This window comes from Zalophus californianus, chromosome 17 (genome assembly GCF_009762305.2).
Source record: "Zalophus californianus isolate mZalCal1 chromosome 17, mZalCal1.pri.v2, whole genome shotgun sequence".
In the NCBI taxonomy this organism is placed as follows: domain Eukaryota; kingdom Metazoa; phylum Chordata; class Mammalia; order Carnivora; family Otariidae; genus Zalophus; species Zalophus californianus.
Window position 1 is genome coordinate 13,711,541 of NC_045611.1, and position 21,484 is coordinate 13,733,024.

The 21,484-nt window shown below is 42.4% G+C and overlaps 1 protein-coding gene across 2 annotated transcripts; it reads right to left on the bottom strand.

Annotated features, from left to right (window-relative positions):
- Window positions 1-10,229: 10,229 nt before the first annotated feature.
- On the bottom strand, window positions 10,230-20,952 carry ZNF19 (zinc finger protein 19). 2 transcript variants are annotated; one of them, XM_035725195.1, is made up of 5 exons: window positions 20,822-20,952; window positions 18,522-18,584; window positions 16,620-16,746; window positions 15,965-16,078; window positions 10,230-11,886 (listed from the first exon to the last, which is right to left on the bottom strand). In XM_035725195.1, the coding sequence occupies exons 2-5, from the start codon at window positions 18,552-18,554 to the stop codon at window positions 10,781-10,783; spliced, it is 1,380 nt and encodes a 459-aa protein (XP_035581088.1). In that variant the 5' UTR covers window positions 18,555-18,584; window positions 20,822-20,952; the 3' UTR covers window positions 10,230-10,780. The 2 variants fall into 2 exon arrangements, with proteins under 2 accessions (XP_035581088.1, XP_035581089.1); XM_035725196.1 differs by lacking the exon at window positions 20,822-20,952 and having other exon boundaries at window positions 18,502-18,573.
- Between the last annotated feature and the right edge of the window lie 532 nt (window positions 20,953-21,484).

Sequence of the window (21,484 nt, forward strand, 5' to 3'; positions counted from 1 at the left end):
ACTCATTACTGGAATTTAAGAAATAAAATAGATGAACACTGCAGATAGAGAGGCAAACCATAAAACAAACTCTTAAGGATAGAGAACAAACTGAGGGTTACTGGAAGGGGATGGGGTGATGGGTATAAAGGAAGGCACGTGTGATGAGCACTGGGTGTTGTATGTAAGTGATGAATCACTAAATTCTACTCCTGAAACTAATATTACACTATGTGTTAACTAACTAGAATTGAAATAAAAACTTGAAATTACAAAAAAACCTTAATATGCTTTAATAGAGGAGATATAAAAGGAAAATGATTTGTAAAAATACACATTTCAATATGTAAATGGTCATGACTGCTATAGACCTAAAGGTCAAATATTTGCCTTTTCACATGGAACGTGCCTGTACACCACAGCCACAATGCTGTCTTTTATTGAGGTTTCAAAAATCACAAGCTGTGATCCAAAATGGTGAACATTTCTTGGTAAGGTTTAAGTGAAACAGTACAATCTTCTTTTGATTTTACAGTAGTTTTATTCCTAGAGAATCAACATACGTTAAAACTGTGTAAAAATTCATTTAGCTGAAACAGGTTCTGGATTCAGGTCACTTATAAATGGTTTTTACCTACATGAATGTCCAGAAAGACCTGAAAGTCTGCAAAAACTTTTCCAAACAGGTGGGAGCCTTCTATGATTTTCAGGATTCGTGGCACTCCTGGCTCCCATCTAACACCATCAAACATTGCAACAAAAATACTCCCATAAAATTTCAAAATGAGCCCAGGGGAAAGGGGAACAGCACGAAAAGCCACCGATTAGACCATCCTTAGGTACCCTCCCAAATTTGATAGTGCAGGCATTTCTTCTAGCTCTGATCCCTAGGATGCTACAGCACTGGGATGTGGTTGGCAGCTGGCCCTACTTCTCTCTCCAGCCTCTTAGCACTCTTCCTCCTCTCTCCACTTCAGCCCCATGTGCTGAACATACTGTTCTCTAAACCTAGAATGCCCTTCCCTTCCCATTCCAACCCTCCATCTTGACTGTTACTTGAAGTCAAGGCTCAAATCCCATTTCCCTTGGAAAGCAAGCTTTTGACCACCCAAAATAAGGCAGGCCTCCAGTTACATGCCATCACAGCACTCTGTATTTCTCAGTTTATTTAAGTGTCTGTCTTTGCTCACTCCAGGAAGCAGGGACTGTATCTATCTTGTTCAACATCATTATCCTCAGCTAAAGCACAAGCCCTGGCACAAAGGAGGCATATAACAAATATCTCCTATTGACATAATCCAAAGGCTCCAACCCCAACTCCAGAGTAGAACCCTTCTTTATTTCTGTGCCCCTGGAAGTAGGATATATCTTATGCCTGGAATTGTAACACTGATTACTGTCAAGAGGCTTCTGTTTTGCCTTGTCCCTGATCACCAGTATTTCCTAAAACGAGCACTTTACACAACTTCTCTTGTTCAGATAGGAAAATGGTCCCAGGATTTGGCAGAGTAATAGCTGGGGATTACACTGCTCTTGGCAATAAGTTTTTTTTTTCCTTTAGTAGAGCTTTAGCTAGGACTGAGGGCTTGTCTAAAGAAATAGGAAGGAATTAGGAGATCACAGTATCACAGAAATGCTGGGCCCAAATGTTGAATCATAAACCTGTCACTGATTTTACAGATAAGAGAATAAGGCCTCCTAAATAACATGAAGCTCCTACTCCTGAGAGTACTAAAACAGGCACACGCCAAGTTACAAAAGGCCTGCAGAAGCAGAGACCACTTGTCTGTTCATCTCTGTTCTTCCCTTATATATTAATCTCTAGCAAGCCAAAGACAGTCCAGAAAAAATAACACACTTTCTGGCCTTCTTTAAATTTTCTTTTTAGGTTTTATTTATTTGAGAGAGAGAAGAGGGAAAGGGAGAAGCAGGCTTCCACTGAGCAGGGAGCCAGACTCAGGGCTCCATCCCAGGAGCCTGGGATCATGACCTGAGCCGAAGGCAGATGCTTAACCAACTGAGCCACGCAGGCGCCCCTGATGTTGTTTTCACATCTGCTAACACATCTGGCCCTCTTTAAAGTGTGACTATGTGACTAACTTCTGGCAAACAGGCTACAAGAAAAAGCGATGCCATGCTCTTAAAGAAAAGGAACATGCCTTCCTGGCCCAATATCCCCATCAGTTAGGTGGAATGCTGACAAGGGCATAAGCATCTGACAAGGGGGTAGACCATGTGAATGAGGATGTGGCCCCTGGGGATGACAGAGCTACTAGGAGATACCACAGAGCTGCTGTACCAACCCTGGACTGCTTACCTTCAGATGATATATGAGCTAGAAATAAGCTTTCATCATGCTTAACCACACTGATTTGGTTTCTTCAAATCAATGCCCAAGACCAGAGCCTTATAGAACACTTGTAGGAATAAGGAATGATGGAAAAATAATATGCACTTAAAATCAAAACATACTTAAAAATTTAGGCTGGTTCTCGTATTTCACTGCTCTGTAAGTCCATCTCTATGCTGGGCCTGCAGCCAAGTGCCCTCCTGCTCAGCTCTAAGTGCCCGCTGTCCTGCAGTCCCAGAGCCTCCCTAAAACCCTTCCCCCCTGCCCACCAGGAGAAACTGACAGATCTTCCCCCTGTTAAAATATCTGTTTTTGGTGTTTCCAGTTTTAAGAAGACATAGTAAAGGTTGTTCTGCCTACTTCTCCTCTTGAAAATCATGGGAAAACAACAAAAGTCTGTTTGGGGTTCATTCCAAGGATTCAATATTGTTTGAGTACTATAAAAATTTCCTTTACTTATTGATATTGTGAATTAAATTAACAAATCATTCAATCTATTATGTGGAGAAATAGAGCAGGGAGAGGTCTTATTCACAAAAGCAACAAAGCAACCAAAAAAATTAAGACTAAATTTAATAATAAATGTTTAAGACATAGATGAAAAACGTAAATACTCAGGAACTAAACCACTACCACCACCACCACCAATAAAAACTTGTATATGGAAAGGCACAGGTAATTTTTCAAAGAAAGGGCATTCATCTTGATTTAATCTATAATTTATTTTTAATCTATAATCAAAAACCAATTTCAAATAACTTGGGGGGGAGAATAAAATGGGAGGAATTGCCCTACCCAAATAAAATCACAATGGGATTTATTTTGGAACTTGTGAAATGATCCTAAGGTTCATCTAGGGAAAAAAATGTTATATATTTATAAGGTACTACTAAAACTTAAAAATGCAAAATGATTGAAAGTTAAAGAATGGATATACCAGACAAGTGTTAAGCTAAAGGAATAATGGCATTAACTATATTAATATAGCAGTCATTTTGAGACAAAAAATATCACTAGGCAGGGTTCCATTTAAGGCAATATAGTGAATGATATAAACTAGTATCTAGAAATTTAGGATAAGAAATAATTTATAACATTTTATACTTAGCTCACAGGAAAATATACCCAGGTACCAAAACTGAATAAGAAACTAAACCATAGGTTAGCTGCCCTAACTGATTTGGCCGACATGACTGGAAATAGTTGAGATTTGAAGATCTTAATATCTGCAGAGGCTGTATTATAATATTCAGGAAGCCAGAAGAAACAAGGAGTAGGAACTGGGGCTTCTCACACACACATACACCCACCCAAATGCCTGGACCCATGAAAGGATAAATTAGAAAAAAAATCTTCCCACTAGTAAAGAGAGATAACAAAGAAGGTTATAGTTCTTTCCTAGGTTTTGGAGTGATAGTGGGGATGTCCCCAAAGAAATTATAATCATAGTCTGTATTATTGAGTACATACTTTAAAATTAATGCTAATTACTTGAACTAGTAACTCATAATCTAAGAAATTAAATTAAAAACAAATCCTAGCAAACTAATGAAATAGTCACTACAGAATTTGGAGACAATGACATTTAAAAGTTATTATAACTGCATCCACAGATTCAAAAATTAAATAGAGACATGGAAAACACAGAAATGACCTAAATCAAACTTCCAGAGATGAAAACTGCAATGTACAATAAAAAATACACTGGACAGAAATAAGAGTAGATATTGAAAAAAATACCTTTTTAAAAAATGTAGTGAACTTAAAGTCATAGCAGTAAAAACTATCCAGAAAGAAACATACAGAGAAAAGAAAATCAAAACTAAATGAACAGTAACAAAACATGTACAGGATTTGCATGCTGAAAACCACAAAATGCTAATGAAAGAAATCAAATCAGATCTAAGCTAATGGGAATAAATACCAGGTTCAAGGATTGGAAGATTCAGCATAAGAAAGATGTCAGTTCTCCCCAAATTAATATACAGGTTTAATGCAATTCATACTAAAATTCCAGATTCTTTGAAGATACAGACAAGATTATTTTAAAATTTATATGAAAAGGCAAAGGATCTAGAATAAGTAAACCAGTTTGAAAAAGGAGAATAACATGAAAGGAATAGGTCTACCAAATTTCAACTCTTATTATGTAGTTACAACAATCAATACTGTGTAATATTGGCAGAGGAATATACACACAGATCAATGGAACAGAATGAAGAACCCAGAAAAAGACCCATACAAAAATGTTCAACTTACTTCTTTTACAGAAGTGCACAAGCAATTCAATAGAGGAAAGATGGCTCTTCAAAAAATGGTGATGGAGCAATTGGACATCCACAGGGAAAAAATGAATCTCAACCTAGGTGTCACAACTTATAAACCCAAAATGGATTACAGACATAAATGTAAAATGAAATTATGTAAATGTAAATGTAAAATGTTTAGAAACAAACAAAAGAGAAAATCTTTTTTTAAAGATTTTATTTATTTATTAGAATGAGAGAGAGAAAGAGAGCACAAGAGAGGGGAGTGGGAGAGGGAGAAGCAGACTCCCCGCTGAGCAGGGAGCCCAATACGGGACTCGATCCCGGGACTCCAGGATCATGACCTGAGCCGAAGGCAGTCGCTTAACCAACTGAGTCACCCAGGCGCCCCAAAAGAGAAAATCTTTAGGACTTAGGGGTAGGCAAAGACTTCTTAGACCTAACACAAAATGCATTAGTCATAAGAGGAAAAATGGATATGTGAGACTTCATCAAAATTAAAAAACTGTTCTCTACAAAAGATCCTGTTAAGAGGATGAAAAGACCAGCTACAGAATAGGAGAAAATAGGGGTGCCTGGGTGGCTCAGAGTTAAGCGTCTGCCTTCAGCTCAGGTCATGATCCCAGGGTCCTGGGATCGAGTCCCGCATCAGGCTCCCCGCTCCTTGGGAGCCTGCTTCTCCCTCTGCCTCTCTCTCTCTGTCTCTGTCTCTCATGAATAAATAAATAAAATTTAAAAAAAAGAATAGGAGAAAATAGGTGCAAACCACATATCTGACATGTACTGGCACATACTTCTTGCTATATTTCTGGACTATACAAAGAACTCTCAAAACTCAAAAGTAAAAAAACCAAGCAATCCAATTAGAAAATGGGCAAAATATGTGAAGAAACACTTCACTGAAGAAGATACACAGATGACAAATAAAAGATGTTCAACATCATTAGCCATTAGGGAAATGCAACTAAACCACAATACCATTAACATAAATATCTACCAGAATGACTGAAACAAAGCAATAGTGACAACACCAAATGCTGTCGAGGATGCAGAGCAACTGGGTCACTCAGATGTTACTGGTGGAAATGTAAAATAAAATGGTGCAGTCACACTGGAAAAGTTCCTCAGTTTCTTAGGAAACCAAACATGCAATTATCACACAACCCAGCTCTTCTGGGCATTTACTCCAGACAAATGAAAACTCTCACACAAAAACTTGCACACAAATGTCTATAGCAGCTCTATTCATAACAGCCAAAAACTAGAAATGATGACTCAAGATGTCCTTCAATAGGTGAATAGTTAAACCAACTGCAGGTTATCTATACTATGGAATATATTCAGAAATCAAAAGGAACAGATTATTGATACAATCTCATTCAATCTCCAGAGAATTACACTGAGTGAAAAGGCCAATCCCAAAATGTTATATACTGTCTGGTACCATTTACATAACTTTCTTAAAATGATTCTTTAAAAGGAAATAGAGAACAGGTTAGTGGCTTCCAGGAGTGAAGGAGAGGGTTGTCTGTGGCTCTAGACGGGCAAAATGAGGGATCCCTGTGAATATGGAAGTGTGCGGTATGTTGACCATATCCATGTCAGTATCCTGATTGTTGTATTGTACTTTAGTTTTGCAAGATGTTACCTTTGGAGAAAACTGGGTAAAGGATACATGGAAACTCTCTATATTATTTCTTACAACTGCATGTTAATCTACAATCATCTCAGAATTAAAAGTCTAATTAAATAATGAACAGATCATTCATGAGCTGTGGGACAACTTCAAGCAGCCTTAAAAGGTTAGGAGAGGAGAAATGGAAATACATTTTTATAAGGTTTTTATGCTTTACATGAAGTGGTATAATATTACTTAAAGGTAGAGTGTGCTAAGTTTAAGATATATAGTCTAAATCCTAAAGAAACCCTAAAACAAAAACTGTTACAGCTGAATAATAGCCAGAAGAGGAGATAAAATGGAATCACAAAAATGTGATCCAAAAAAGGGCAGGAAATGGGGTGGGGGGGGAGAACTATGGGATAAACAGAAAACAAAGAGCAAGGTGATAGACTTAAACCTAATGTTAATAAGCATATCAAATACAAGTGATTAAATATTCCAATTAAAAAACAAGAGATCACATTGATGTTGATGATAAAAAAGCAGGACTTCAGCAACAGCCAAACCAAGTACTTATGGTTCTTGAAGGTAGTTTTCCTTGAAATACCTCATTTGGCCACATTACAAACCACATTAGATAACAGCAAGCTGCTAACACCCCAATGTTCTTTGTATCTTCGGGTCATGCAAAAATGCAATATAGATGGCGGGCGTGAAATGAAAAAGAAACAAACAGGTAAGTTCGTTATGTGTTATCAAGTGCACTAACTTAACGCTGTCTGGTCACTAAGTTCAAAACACTCAGCAGCCAGCTTTTGAGGCGGCGTGACCTAGTAGGAATCATACCGAGGAGTCCTGGCTCCTTCACTGACTAGTTATAAGTCACTGGGCAATCACTTCATTTTTCTGAAACTCCATTCATTCATCTGAAAAATGGAGTAAGCGCACATAGTTGTTGTAAATACTGTATGTTGTTTCACTTAAAGTGCATACAGTATGGCCTGGGATTCAGACATTGCTCAATTAATGTTAACTTCTTTCCTCTTCCACCTTATTTGTGCATCTGAGTAACAGCCAACCAAAGATACCAGGTCCTGATTTCTGGAACCCGGTAAATGTTGCTGTAAATGGTAATTTTTGCCGGTGTAATGTGGATCACCAGGGTGAGTCCTAAATGCTATGTTTCCTTATGAGAGAAGCAAATGGAGATCAGACACAGAGAAGGGGTGATGTGAAGACAAAAGGAGAGGTTGAGGAGTGATGTGGCCACAAGCTAAGGAATGCTGGCAGTCACCAAACACTGGAAGAGAAAAGGCACAGATTCCACCCTAGAGCCGCCCCAGGGAGTGCAGCCCTCCCAACACCAGGATTTCAGCCCAAGATAATGGATTTCAGACTTCTGGCCTCCAGAACTGAGAGAATAAATTTTTGTTTGATGCCCCTAAATGTGTGGTAATTCGTCATAGAACCACAGGAAACTAATATACTAACCATGACTAATTCAAAGATGGTTACTCAGTTGGAGGGGGTTCCTGACAGTGGCACTGGGGTCAGGGACCATGGATGATAATTACTCAATATTAAGTCCACAAAGATGAAGATGATTAGGGCACGCCTGGGTGGCTGTCATTAAGCATCTGCCTTCAGCTCAGGTCATGATCCCAGGGTCCTGGGATGGAGCCCCGCATCGGACTCCTTGCTCAGCGGGAAGCCTGCTTCTCCCCCTACCACTTCCCCTGCTTGTGTTCCCTCTCTCGCCATGTCTCTGTCAAATAAATTCTTAAAAAAACAAACAAACCAAAAAAAAAAAAAAAAACGGTTAAACATCACTCAGGCTATCACATCTCAAAGCTGAAACACCTCAAAGGAGCCAGCTCTCTGGTTCAGGTACAGAATAGAAAATACCCATTTTTCAAATGGTGTTTCTGAGGGTGAAGGGACCTAAGAGCCCAGTCCTCTGCCTCCTGGGTATGCCATATTAAGATACTGTCTGTAGTAGACATGTCTGTTTTAGCTCAATCTATGCTTTCCCTCACTGTTGCCTATTCCCTGTCTACCTCCCTGTGAAGTCAGGTACAGCCTCATCCTGACTTGTTCCTGATATTCTCCACCTCTATGGAGCTTATCAGTCTCCTCCAACAGCCCCTCTTCTGTTACTGACCTCTGATCTTGACAGGGCAATATTGGGATGGCCAGGACACCAGTGGGCTCTGAAACCAGGCTGCCTGTGTTTGAACCCTGGCTCTGCTACTTCTGTGTCCTTGGGTGGCCTAATTAATCTTTGCCTCAACTGTAACATGGAGCTAATTACAGCAACTACTTCATACAATTAAGTGTGTACAGTGATTAGGGAAGTGCCTGACACAGGGTGAGAGTCAAAAGTGTATTACTGGGCGCCTGGGTGGCTCAGTCGTTAAGCGTCTGCCTTCGGCTCAGGTCATGATCCCAGGGTCCTGGGATTGGGTCCCACATTGGGCTCCCCGCTCAGCGGGAGGCCTGCTTCTCCCTCTCCCACTCCCCCTGCTTGTGTTCCTGCTCTCCCTCTGTCAAATAAAATCTTAAAAAAAAAAAAGTGTATTACTGCTGCGACATTATTTATTAAGGGCATCTGTGGCTAACGTGGCAACATGTGAAACTAAGTCAGGGAATCTGTTACTCTCACCAGTTTTATTTTGAGTGCTTTTAGATGATCTGCCCTCAAAATGATCCCCCTGGGGCACTTGGGTGGCTCATTCGGTTGAGCATCTGCCTTCAGCCCATGTCATGATCCCAGGGTGCTGGGATCGAGCCCATCAGGCTCCCTTCTTCCTCTGCCTGCTGCCCCCCACCCCGCTTGTGCTGTCAAATAAATAAAATCTTAAAAAGAAAAAAAATGATCCCCCTGAAAATAACCCACGTGTGTACCAACAGCAGGCAATAATTGTGGTATATTCATGTAACAGAACGCCACGCGGCAATGAGAATGAATCTATATTGATGATTCCATTCACGTAAACATTTGTGATGGTAGAAATCAGTAAAGAGGTTACTGTGAGAGAGAAGTAATGACTAGAACCAGGCACAAGGAGACACAGGGTACTGGGATGTACTTTTTCCTGATGTTGGTGATGATAAGGCCATCTTGGTAATATTTCAGGTGGTACATTTTCCTGTATGTATATTATACTTCAATTTTTAAGTTAAGTGATTCCCCCAGCCTATCACTCATTGGTCAGTTCAACTGCTGCCGAATAAGGAAGAGGTGGTGAAGCCACCAGGTGGCAGACTTCAGTGAGTAGGTAAAGTCTGGAATGTGGCAGGGTGACTGCCACAATGGTTGGCAGCAAAAGGGCACAGGTGACAAAGGAGGGTGCAGACCACATTCATCACACCTGTTAAAGAGCCAGCTCTGTCTTCCTACTGAGACACCTCAGCACTCCGTCTTTATGAGAGAACTAGACCATTTCCTTGGCCCACTGACCAATTCAAAGGGCAAGGTGGGCATGCTATTCTAGACACGCGGGTAAGTGGCATACTCTAAACGCTACAATAGCCCGGCATTTACCAGTTTAATCCCTAGAACAGCATCCATTCCAAATAAAAATTGAGTAAACAAAATGAAAGCTTTGAGAGCGGTAGCTTTTGGTTTCACAGGACTTATCTTGAGAATGGACTCCTTGATGCAGGCACAGTCTTGCAGTAACACTGAAACTCTTATCACAGAGCTTAAATAGCTAGAACTTCTGTATACTGGTACCCTGATGTAGCCCAGGCTCTTGCATTACAATGGGTTTTCCATTCTTGTTACAATCACAGGAACTGCTGGAACTATAGCTAAAGACTTTCCCACACATCATACCCATAAAAACATTTCTCCATCAGGTTTGTTAGCCCCGAAGATTTTTGTTAGAGTGATAAAGCTCTCTTGCAAGGAAAGAAAACCTACCCTAAACTTGCTTGAACGAAAAGACAACAAAACAAAAACAAAACTAAACATATTGCTTACTGGAACTCAAAAACCCAGCCGTATTTCTGGCTTCAGATATGGTTTAATGTAGTTGTTCAAACAGAAGCTTTGAGGGTGATTGCTCTTCAACTCTGATTTCTTTTTTGCTGTGCTTTCTCTCAGCCTCCACAAGAATTTAAGAGTTCCTCTCAGCTTTAAGACTAAGGGGAGGGGCGCCTGGGTGGCTCAGCCGTTAAGCGTCTGCCTTCGGCTCGGGTCCTGGTCCCAGGGTCCTGGGATCGAGCCCCGCATCGGGCTCCCTGCTCGGCGGGAGGCCTGCTTCTCCCTCTCCCACTCCCCCTGCTTGTGTTCCCTCTCTTGCCGGGTCTTTCTCTGTCAAATAAATAAAAATAAAATCTTAAAAAAAAAAAAAAAGACTAAGGGGGAAAAGAAGAGTTATTTCTTCCTATTAACTCTTGCCAAGTCCTGGGACTGTAATTGGACCATGCTGGGTAAATTACTGACATCTGAACCAACAGCTATGGTTTAGGGGAAGGAATGTGCAGCTGAGCCAGGCCTGTGTCACATATCCTGCTCCTGAGTGGAAGATGAAATCCAAAAGGAAATTTAGTGTACTATTACCAGTAAAAGGGGGTGAAAAATTCTGGGAGGCCAAAATGACAAATGTCTAGGACAACAGGTTTCTCTCCGGGGTGGATATGCTCATGATGACCTAGCTTGGAAGAAGTCCTAAAGGTTTTTTCATACTCGACACGCTCATAGGGTTTCTCTGCAGTGTGGTTTCTTTGATGCTGAAGAAAATTTCTTTTGCTAGCGAAGACTTTTCCACAGGCATCACATAAACAGGAAGACTCCTGAATATGGATCCTTAGATGCCTTTTTAATTGTTCCTGAGCACTAAAGGCTTTTCCACAATCTACACAGTCAAAGGGTTTCTCCTCACTGTGGACTCTCTGGTGCCGAGTTAGTTTTGTATGAAAATTGAAGGCCTGCCCACATATCTTACAAGAATAAGGCTTTTCCCCTGTGTGAATACGTTGATGTTGGCTAAGATGAGAAGTCCTTCCAAAGCTTTTGCCACACTCCTTACATTCATAGGGTTTCTCTCCAGTGTGGATTTTCTGATGTCGAAGTAGTGGTGAATTACCAACAAAAGCTTTTCCACACTCATTACACTCATAAGGTTTCTCCCCATTGTGGATTCTCTGATGTATGACAAACTCGGAACTACTGGTAAAACCATTTCCACACTCTCCACAGAGATAGGGTCTGTCCCCACTGTGGATTCTCTGATGCCTAATCAGATTTGCATTATCATTAAAGGCTCTCCCACACTCTTCACATTGATAGGGCTTCTCTCCAGTGTGGATTCTCTGGTGCCGAATTAATGAAGAATTGCCATTAAAGGCTTTTCCACACTCATTACACTCAAAGGGTTTCTCCCCGGTGTGGATTCTCTGGTGTCTAACATAGTAAGAAAAATAACTGAAGCATTTCCCACACTCCTCACATCTGAAGGGTTTTCTTGTACAGTGGATTCTTGGACTCTTTCCTTTAATATTTTTCACTGTGGGGATTTCCTGGTGCTTTTCCAGTTCACAGGTTTCTAGAAAGTTGGCTCCCTGAACAACACTCTTCTGCAAACCATGTGACAATATCACATCTCTTTCTTCAGAAATTCCCTGTGTTGATGTGGATTCATTGCCAACGTTGGTCTCAGTATCTAATGAAACAGAAAACAAATGCCACCTGAGGATTATACTAGAAACAAAAGAGCATCAACAATTATAGGGTCTTTAGAGATTACTATTCCAACCTCCACATCGGACTGCTAGCAAGACCAGGCTACTAAAATGAAAGTGCCAAATATCACACAGAGAACAGTAAAGGACAAACAGGGTACTGGTATACATAGCACAGATCAGATTGCTTCCTAAGCTTTTCCAGACTCCGTACTTTTTGAATAACTTCTCTCTGGTACATTCTAGTATCGTTTGACCTTATCATATTCATAGAACTATAAAATACCAAAGGCACAGGCCCTAAGAGCAAGTGGTGACACTGGGGCTAGCAAGACTCAGAGTCAGAAAGTACAACAGAACAGAGTCAGAATACAAATGTGATGAAAGAAAAAGGTTCTTTTAAAAAATTCATACCCAAAAATAAATAAAAAATTCATACCCTGTAAATAGCCCAAAAGCCTGGAGACACTAAGCATTAAAGGCACTACGCTGTGACAAGACAGAGAGAGAAGAAAATTACACTCAGAGGTTCTTAAATACAGGACATCCCCCAAAGGTTGTTAACTGCAGGTTCACAGAGGACAATGAACTCCCTAAAATTGCTGGCAATTCCTGTCTTGTTATCAGACTCTCACAAAAGTCTGAATCTCAAACACGCAGAGACTTTATTTGGAAAGGGAAGAATACAGTTTACCTATATACACAAAGACTGCAGAGTAGTTCTCATTTCAGCCACCTGTAAAATGACATTTGTATTCCAAGACTGGATGCCATTTTACCTCAGTTAAAGTCAATCTATTTTTTTAAAAGATTTTATTTATTTATTTGTCAGAGAGAGAGAGTGCGCACAAGCAGGGGAAGCGGCAGGCAGAGGGAGAAGCAGGCTCCCTGCTGAGCAAGTAGCCCAATGCAGGGCTCAGTCCCAGGACCCTGGGATCATGACCTGAGCCGAAGGCAGACACTTAAGTGACTCAGTCACCCAGGTGTCCCAAAGTCAATCTATTTGATATAAAATGTTGGACTAATTTTAATGTTAATCTCAGGTATCTGGGACTCATCTAATCAAGTTCATCCTTCAAGTGCGAGTTAAACGAGTAAGAGCCCTTGGAGAAAGGCAGTGGGAGAGGAGACATTGGAGACTGAAGTGAACAGGGTGTTCAGTTATAAAACCAGGACTGGGCAATCAATGACCAAAATACTCTTATTTTCCTGCTGCCCCATAATCTGCCATCATCTAGATCAGGATCCCCACAGCAGTTCTTCCAAGCTTCCAAGCTTCCAAGACCTTTACCACCTTCCTAGGTCTCTAGCCATTACCCCCACCTTCTTGCTGAAAGAACAAAGCTGCCCAGATGCAGTGCCCTCAATGTCTTTCCCTTCCATTTCTACACCCACTCATTACAAGCCATCTGCTGCCCTCTCAAGTCTCACACTTCCCAATCACCCCTGATGCCATCTCCTCCCTTCCCCTGCTACACTGCTCTACCAGCTGTAACATCCCTCCTCTTCATCACCAACCTCCTTCTGCAGATCCTCAAAACCACTTGGGCTTAACCATCATCCCTTCACATCCAACTTTTTTTCTTTTTTTTTTCAAAGATTTTATTTATTTGACAGAGAGACACTGAGAGAGACAGAACACAAGCAGGGGGAGTGATAGAGGGAGAAACAGGCTTCCCGCCAAGCAGGGAGCCCGATGCGGGGCTCGATCCCAGGACCCTGGGACCATGACCTGAGCTGAAGGCAGATGCTTAATGATTGAGCCACCCAGGCGCCCCCCAACTTTTTTTCTTTTTTTTTTTTAAAGATTTTATTTATTTATTTGGCAGAGAGAGAGTACAAGTAGGCAGAGAGGCAGGCAGAGGGAGAGGGAGAAGCAGGCTCTCTGCTGAGCAGGGAGCCCGATGCGGGACTCGATCCCAGGACCCTGGGATCGTGACCTGAGCCAAAGGCAGCTGCTTAACCAACTGAGGCACCCAGGCGCCCCCCCCAACTTTTTCTTATAGTAGTGTTTTTCAAACTGCTTACCCATTAGTTGTGAAATGGACATAGTATGTAACTATCAGACACTTTTTAAAATGAAACACACTAGCCTAACCTAGAAGAAAATTCACATACATTGCAATGCCAAGGTAAATTTTGTCTCTTGAAACTCCAGTCTCAAAGTACATAATGCGTATACAGGGTGAAGCTCATAATAAGAGTTGGTACGGTTGTATTTCATTTCTAAACTTACCAAAATAAACTTATCTAAAGTGCTGCCTATAATCTCAGGAAACAAACTGAGGGTTGCTGGAGTGGACGGGGGGTGGGAGGGGTGGGGTGGCTCGGTGATGGACACTGGGGAGGGTATGTGCTATGGTGAGCGCTGTGAATTGTGTAAGACTGATGAATCACAGACCTGTACCCCTGAAACAAATAACACAGTATATGTTAGTAAAAAAATAAAAAATAAAGTGCTGCCTCAATTTCCTCATCTACCATTTACTCTTTCTCTACAAAGTATCTACCCTGAAACTCCTACCCTTGGCTTCAGGTCCATGTTCCCTCTTGGGGACGCTCCTCTACTTTCTCTTCCCTGTCTCAATAAAATTAAATATCCCTTAATATTTAGATTCAGCTCTTTTTGTTCTCTGGGTGTCATTTTAATTAAAACTCTGGTAGAGTACACTTGCATCTACTCCTATAGACCTGACATTTATCTCAGACTCTACACCTGCCTTCTCTGTGGCTTGCTCTGGCCATCCAATTATACATATTCTAAAGGAAACTCACACTCTTGTGCTCAGATCTGAATTCACATGAATTTAAAGAGTTTCTTTTATGTCATGACTTCCCAGTGTTACCTGACTCAATTCTCCTCTTTGATGGCCAAGTTTTGATAAGATCTCGTCAATGTTAGCTCCACATGCTCTTTCCTCTTTCTTGTTTGCACTGCCACTATCCCCTATCCAATTCACTCACTCAAAAGTTAACACCTGACATGTAGTAAGGGTTTTTAACAAGATTTTATACCTTCAATTTCCTTCAGGCCCATCCAAAGCACATACTATGTTATTATTTCACAAATACAACCAAATATGGGCCTATGTCACTAGAGGCAATGTCACGGTGGCAGGGGTCACTGCTCCTGCTCCTTGTTTGCTTTTACCTGCTCTTTCATTTCCGGTACCCATGCCCTAAGTTCATTAGGATAGAGCCCTCAAATCCACCACAAACTCTGCATTCTAGATTTTCCATACAAGGCTGGGTGGGTAAGTCACACCAACTACATTCATCTACACCAATGGCTGAGTAAAGGGGGTCAGGATATACTGTAGACTCTGCCAGACCCAGATTCTAGGAAGTCTTATTTAGCCTTCCAGTCCTAAGCTTCATGCTCCCCCAATGCTTACTAGAAAAGACAAATACTTGTAGGTACTCCAGAAATATCCATTTTAAAATATGCTCCCCAAGTGACTGTCCCTGAACATTAAACTGCAAAATTCTTCCCAACAATTTACTGGATCCTCTACTCCTTTTCTTAGGCCAGAGACTACCTTTTTTTTCACATGGGACCCACTGTCATAAGTCAAATTTGGAACATATAGCCTGCTACTGAAGAAGCTTACTTAAGCTCCTAAATGGGAATTTCTCCAACTTCTCCTTCTGCTGTGCTCCCATAGCCCACTACCTATATGCCAAGAATAGCACTTAACACACTTTTTTTAAAAGCTCTTTACATCTGTCTCCATAGCATGTATCCTCCAGAGCCTCTTAAACAAAGCTTGGCATGTGGCAAGTGCTGAAAACCACCTGTGAACAAATCCATCCTGTCCAAAGGAGGACCACTGAGACAAGAAAGGCCAAAACTCAGGAGTAATGGATTAAAAAATTGCTTGAAATTTACTAAGGGAAACTTGTTATCTTGATAAGAGTTAAAATTAATGGAAAAGGTTTCATATTTTACTTACTAGGAGAAATCATCCATTTTATTTAAATCCTTCCCAGTATGGTTCATTTTAAAATACACTGCTCTATAAAGCTCCATAGTTGCCAGTTCTAAACCTTCCTCCTTACCTTTACAGATGTCTTTGGTCCTCTCTGCAGATGGGTTATCCTGTGCCTCCAAGCCCCAAGGCAAATTCCCTCCCTCCAGAAGTGAGATCAGGGCAGGTTTGGGAACTGGGTATCCTGAAAATGGGGAGAAAATGGCACCTTTCAGTTGTGTGTCTGCTGTGTCAAAAGAAGGAAAACCCCAAGAGCCTCCATAAGAGTAAGATCCACAGAAGAAGGTTCAGGATTGGGGAAAGCCAAGATTTGATCAAGAAACCGAACATCTGTGATCCCTTCCTACTTAAGAGTAGGTAAGTTAGTGAGATCCTACAAGATATATGCAAACACAGGGAATGGGTCACACCCTTCCCTAGACAAGTTAAGAACTTAGCTCTGGCAATGGAAATATGTATTCCTTACTGTGTAGAGCCCCTTGGAGGATGGGATGTACTCTTACCAGGGGACAACAATTCCATACATTGCTACCAAACTGACTCAGTATCTCTCCCTACCCAGTAACCTTTGAAGTGGGTCATTTGGTTTCAGCCCTGGAGCCACAGAGTGGAAGATACCAGAGACATTCTCTCCCTCTCCACACTGCACACCCAGCCTATTAGGAGAGAATAAGGAAGGAAACAGGAAAGCACAGATCTGAGTCCCAGAAGGAAAGCAGCCTTACCCAGGGATGTCAAGTTCCCATAATTCTCCAGCATAACACTTCTGTACAGGGCCTTCTGTGCAGGAGAAAGACCAGCCCATTCTGTCCCGGTGAAGTAGACAGCCACGTCCTTAAAGGTCACCAACTCCTAAAACAAGAGGTTCCTGCTGCCCCAGAGCCAACTCTCTGACTCAGGGACAGAGTGCAGGGCATAGGGAACAGTATGAGGGAGGAGTCCTAATAGGGATGGCTAATGAGAAAAAATGAAGGAACTGGATGTTAGATCATTAAATGACTATTTTTACAACCAAAAATCTGAAACTTCTCTAACAGAAGAGCTTCCATTAGGACATGAAATGTACTATTCTAAAACATGGTAACATTTCAAAAACCTTGGAAAATCTCCCATTAATTAAACTTCCTAAAGCAAATTCTTTGGTTTTATAAATACTTTTAATGTTTTGTTGTTACATCTCCAAATGGACATTAGCTTCAATCGGTCTAGACACTCACTCACAGGTAGCAAGCATGTCAGGACCTACCTATTCCCTCTTCACTGCCTCAGTGCCCAGGTAATCCATCTGTACCCCACAAGTGCTCATTCTGCCCCAAACCTCAAGCCCACTTTAACAAGAAGAGCATCATGGTTTGCTCTGATGAGCCTGTCTCATCCAAGCCCATCTGTGCTTGAAGAGCTATCCTGCCTGTACTGAAGAACGTCTAGCAGAGAGCTTAGTGGAAGAGACAGCAGGCAGGAGTGGACTTGTTGGACAAGTGGAAGAGACAGCAGGCAGGAGTGGACTTGTTGGACAAGTGGAAGAGACAGCAGGCAGGAGTGGACTTGTTGGACAAGTGGAAGAGACAGCAGGCAGGAGTGGACTTGGCTCCTCTCTAGAAGTGGTATCAAGGGAGAATGAGTCAACAACTGCTCAGCAGTCTGGAAACTGAGTGGTGAGGACTGTGATATGGTGGTACCTGTGACTCACCAATACTTACGGAAGATCAGAAGAGGGTGGAAGCTATAGGGAAGACACTACATCGATTAAAGTGAGGGAGAGGGACCTTCCAGATGTCAGAAATGCAGGACTGGGACTTGGGATACAGTTCATGGATGCTAAGTTATTGGATAAATAAGACCCAGGAAGAGGAAATGGTTATCAACACCTAGCAACTCCCCAGTCAAAAAGTGAGGTGCAACTCAAATCAATTTCCCAGTCCCACAAATGTAAGGTACTTAATGCTCACTTAACAGATGAAGTCCATCAAAACAGAGTTCAAGTGATTGGCTCAAGACCACAGAGGCCTGATGGGATCCCTAGATTCAGGTGTCCTGTCCTAGCGCAGGTTTTCATCCTCGTCTGTCGGTGCCTCACCTCGGCCAGCAGCACTGACCTTAAGAGTGATACATTTTCCCTGATTATGAAACCCAAACTTCTTTAAGAGGACAAAGGCTAGAGGCCCCCTTTTCTTGTCTTCCTCCTACTGGCCCTCTGCCCCCACCTCCCAAGAACCTTGCAACCTCACTGATCTCGATCACTCCCATCAAACACCGGATATTCCTTCCGCCAACCCAAGTCCCTCATTCTCAGAGATCCCTCCATGGGAGTCCCTACTGAACCTGGGGGCTCTTCAGTTCAGCAGAGATCCTTGGAGAACAGGAGACTGTACTTCTGATTCCCCAGACACTCTCTCCAGCCAATGTCTGCAGGGCTTCTGGTCGCTTAGCCCCTCACCATCAGCTTTCTCCCCAACATCGTAGTGGATGTTGGGGAGAACTTTCATCCCCAACGTCGTATTGGAGAGAATCAAAGAGATACCTTCCTGCTGCTTTGGTTCTAAGAGTGTTTCCAGAATTATCCCTCTCATGCCCCATTTCCTTCAAATTACATCTCTGAAGGCTAACCTGAGGGAATCACAGCTCACCTGATGCCAGGCATTCAGGGACATGGCTGCCATCACCTGGGCTCCCTCAGTGAAGGGCAGGGGCTGAGGGAAGAAGCAAAGAGAACCATGAGTGAGCCTGGCCGAAAGGCTCTCCTTTAAACCAACAAACCTGTGGCCAATAACAATAGTTGCCATCATTTATCCAATGCCCACTGGATAAGTGGCATATATTTCTTTCAACCCACACCATACAATGAAGTTTGAATTCGGAAGAAACAGATTTTGAAAGGGTAAGTAACTTGCCCTTGGGCACCAGAGCCTGTACCACCATCAAACCATGCTTCCTGTCCTGGGGAAGATGTTAAGTACGGGGGAATAGGAGTACACAAAGAGCAAAACAAGCAAAAACAAAAGCAAAACCTAACAAGAGGAAACCCACATCTTTATTTTTAAACATAAACTTTGGGGCCCCTCGGTGGCTCAGTTGGTTAAGCGTCTGACTCTTGATTTCAGCTCAGGTCATGATCTAGGGGTCATGGGATCCAGTCCCATGTTGGATTCCCCACTCAGTGCGGAGTCTGCTTGTCCCTTTCCCTCTGCTCCTCCCCTGGCTTGTGCTGTCAAATAAATAAATAAATAAATAAATAAAATAAAAAACTTTTACTGAGAAACCTAAAAAGTAAAAAAAAAAAAAATGTTCTCGGATATAAAATACACAAAATACATATCCCTTCATTCAGGCTCCACTTTAATCCCCTGAATTTTCTTTTTCCCCAATGAGAAAACAAGGCTATGAGAATAATTTTCTTTACCAAGGTCACAAGGAGGTGGATGAACTTGGATTCCAACCAGATGCGCCTGATTCCAAAAGCCACGTTTTCAGTTAACTACACTAGATCACTTCCAATTATAATCCCAAAATGATCTTTTATAACATTCTGAGGTTAATATGGAATAGTCACCAAAAAAATTCAGAAAAAGAATCACAGAGTAAGCCTTCCTTTTTAGACCCTGGGGCCAGCACCTTTTTGTTAACCACTCCATTCTAGAACCCAGGGATGACCAAAACTGATTAGCAAAGGACCCTGAAAGGCCACCTCAACTTGCCCAAATGCTGGGTTATTACTTTAATTATATCATCCCTTACACTTTGTGCTAAGCAGTCATATTCTGCCAAAAAGCCAGCATCTTCCCTAACCTCACTGTATGCTGTAATTTCCTACTAGCCTCATCTTGTGCCACCCTCCTCCTTTGTTTGGCCACTCTGGCCTTCCTTCAGTTCCCTCTACTGTACTAACTCAGGGCCGTTGTACCTGCTGTTGCCTCTGTATGAACTACTCTTCTCCAACTTTAGGACCTTTGTAACTGATACTGTCTGCCCACAATACTCTCCAGCAGCCTGACCCTTCTTCACCTAGGTAATACTAGATCATCCTCTACAAACCAAGTCAGCTTCCCATGTTAAACACTACACTCATACTGTGTTCACTTTACTATATACCACGTCTCCCAGTTTGAGATCATACATTTGCATTAATCTGTGCTTTCTACACTCAACAAACATTTCTGTATACTTCATTCATTCCAGGCCAAGTGTGAGATGCAGTGTAGAGAGGAAAAACGACGTGACCTTCCGTCATGGAGCTTTGTCTAGACTAAAGGAAAGACACACACTAATCAGAGTCTCTTAAGTAACTTCAAGATAACAATTGTGATTAGTGCCGGGGGAATCTATCCTAGATGGGAAGACTTAGGGATAGGAACCAACTAGGTTAAGAACGCATGTTCTGGAGGTGAAAAGCCAAGAAGGCTGTAGCACAGCCGAGGAGAGTGTGCTGCAAAATGAGGTTGTAGAAGGTGCAGAAGGTGAAGCCATGCAGGGACCTGTGCACACGTTAAGGAGTTGGTCTTCGCCCAGAAAGCAAGGGGCCGCAGCTACTGGGTTACAAGCAGGTAGGGTGAACCGATCAGGTTTGATTACTACGTGACTTTCCCATTAAACTGAAAGCTCCCTGAGGGTGGGGCCCACGCTCGGCTCCTTTACAGCCGCATCCCGGGAACCTGGAGCAGGGGCTGCCATGCAGCTGCTCGGTAAGTAGTGGCGGGCCCAACGGGCATGGCTCTGCAGCTGTGTCGGGCACACAAGGCATCTCCTTTCCGTCCACAGCTCCTCGCCCCAAAGCGGCCGCCCGGAGTTGGGGCGAGCAAAGGCACCCGAGGGAGGGCAGGACCGGCCCGCAGGCAGCCTCCACCTCCCTCCACCGCTGCTTCAGGGCCGCAGGAGGGGTGAACAGTGCGCCCCTAACAAAGACGACCCGGCGACAAAGCCCACCACTCACCTCAGAAAGGCGCAATGTGCGGCGTGACCGGAAGCGCGTCACCGCGCAGGCTGCGTCGCCCAAGCCGCACGTGCTTCCTCTCTAGGACGCCAGAGCGCGCCGCTCGGTGGTCCCCTGGCTTTGGGCCCCAGCGGGGCGGGGCTTCTTAACCTGCAGTCCTTGGAGACCTTGAATGGCAGAGAAAGTTGACTGTTGTTTTCGCTGATCTCTAACCGAAATTTAGCATTTCCTTCAATTATGTGTTGGCAACAAACCGCAGTACGATCAGCAGTACCTGCGACTTTGTCACCAATTGAAATCACAGATATTTTCATATCTCATCACAGTTGATGCAGTTATCTCAAAATACAAGCTATTCTCATCCCTAATTAAAGTTATCATCGTTGTTATTAGGGCTCACCTTTAGATCATGTCATTTCATTTCACCACAGTGGTAAAGACACACATATATTAATGTATCACAGATTTATTTTTTTTAACCATTTAACTGTATTTTCATATAACTAGTTTCAGAGTGGTCCACAGATGCCATCACAATGCCAAAGAGGTCGTTAGGCAAAAAAAAAACCAAAAAAACAAAAAAAAAACCTGTCCTCCTTAGGGGTAAAGATCTAGTCACATTAAGAAAGACCAGGATTGCGAAGGGATATTATTTTAGAACTA

What these genes read in the sequence shown, in the direction of transcription:
- ZNF19 (XM_035725195.1), bottom strand. Translation starts at nt 18,554, where the DNA reads ATGGCAGCCATGTCCCTGAATGCCTGGCATCAG. An exon ending in CCCTGAATGCCTGGCATCAG is followed by an intron (nt 16,747 to 18,521) that starts GTGAGCTGTGAT and finishes CTCTTGTTTTAG; the next exon opens with GAGTTGGTGACCTTTAAGGA. An exon ending in GACCAAAGACATCTGTAAAG is followed by an intron (nt 11,887 to 15,964) that starts GTAAGGAGGAAG and finishes CTGTTTCATTAG; the next exon opens with ATACTGAGACCAACGTTGGC.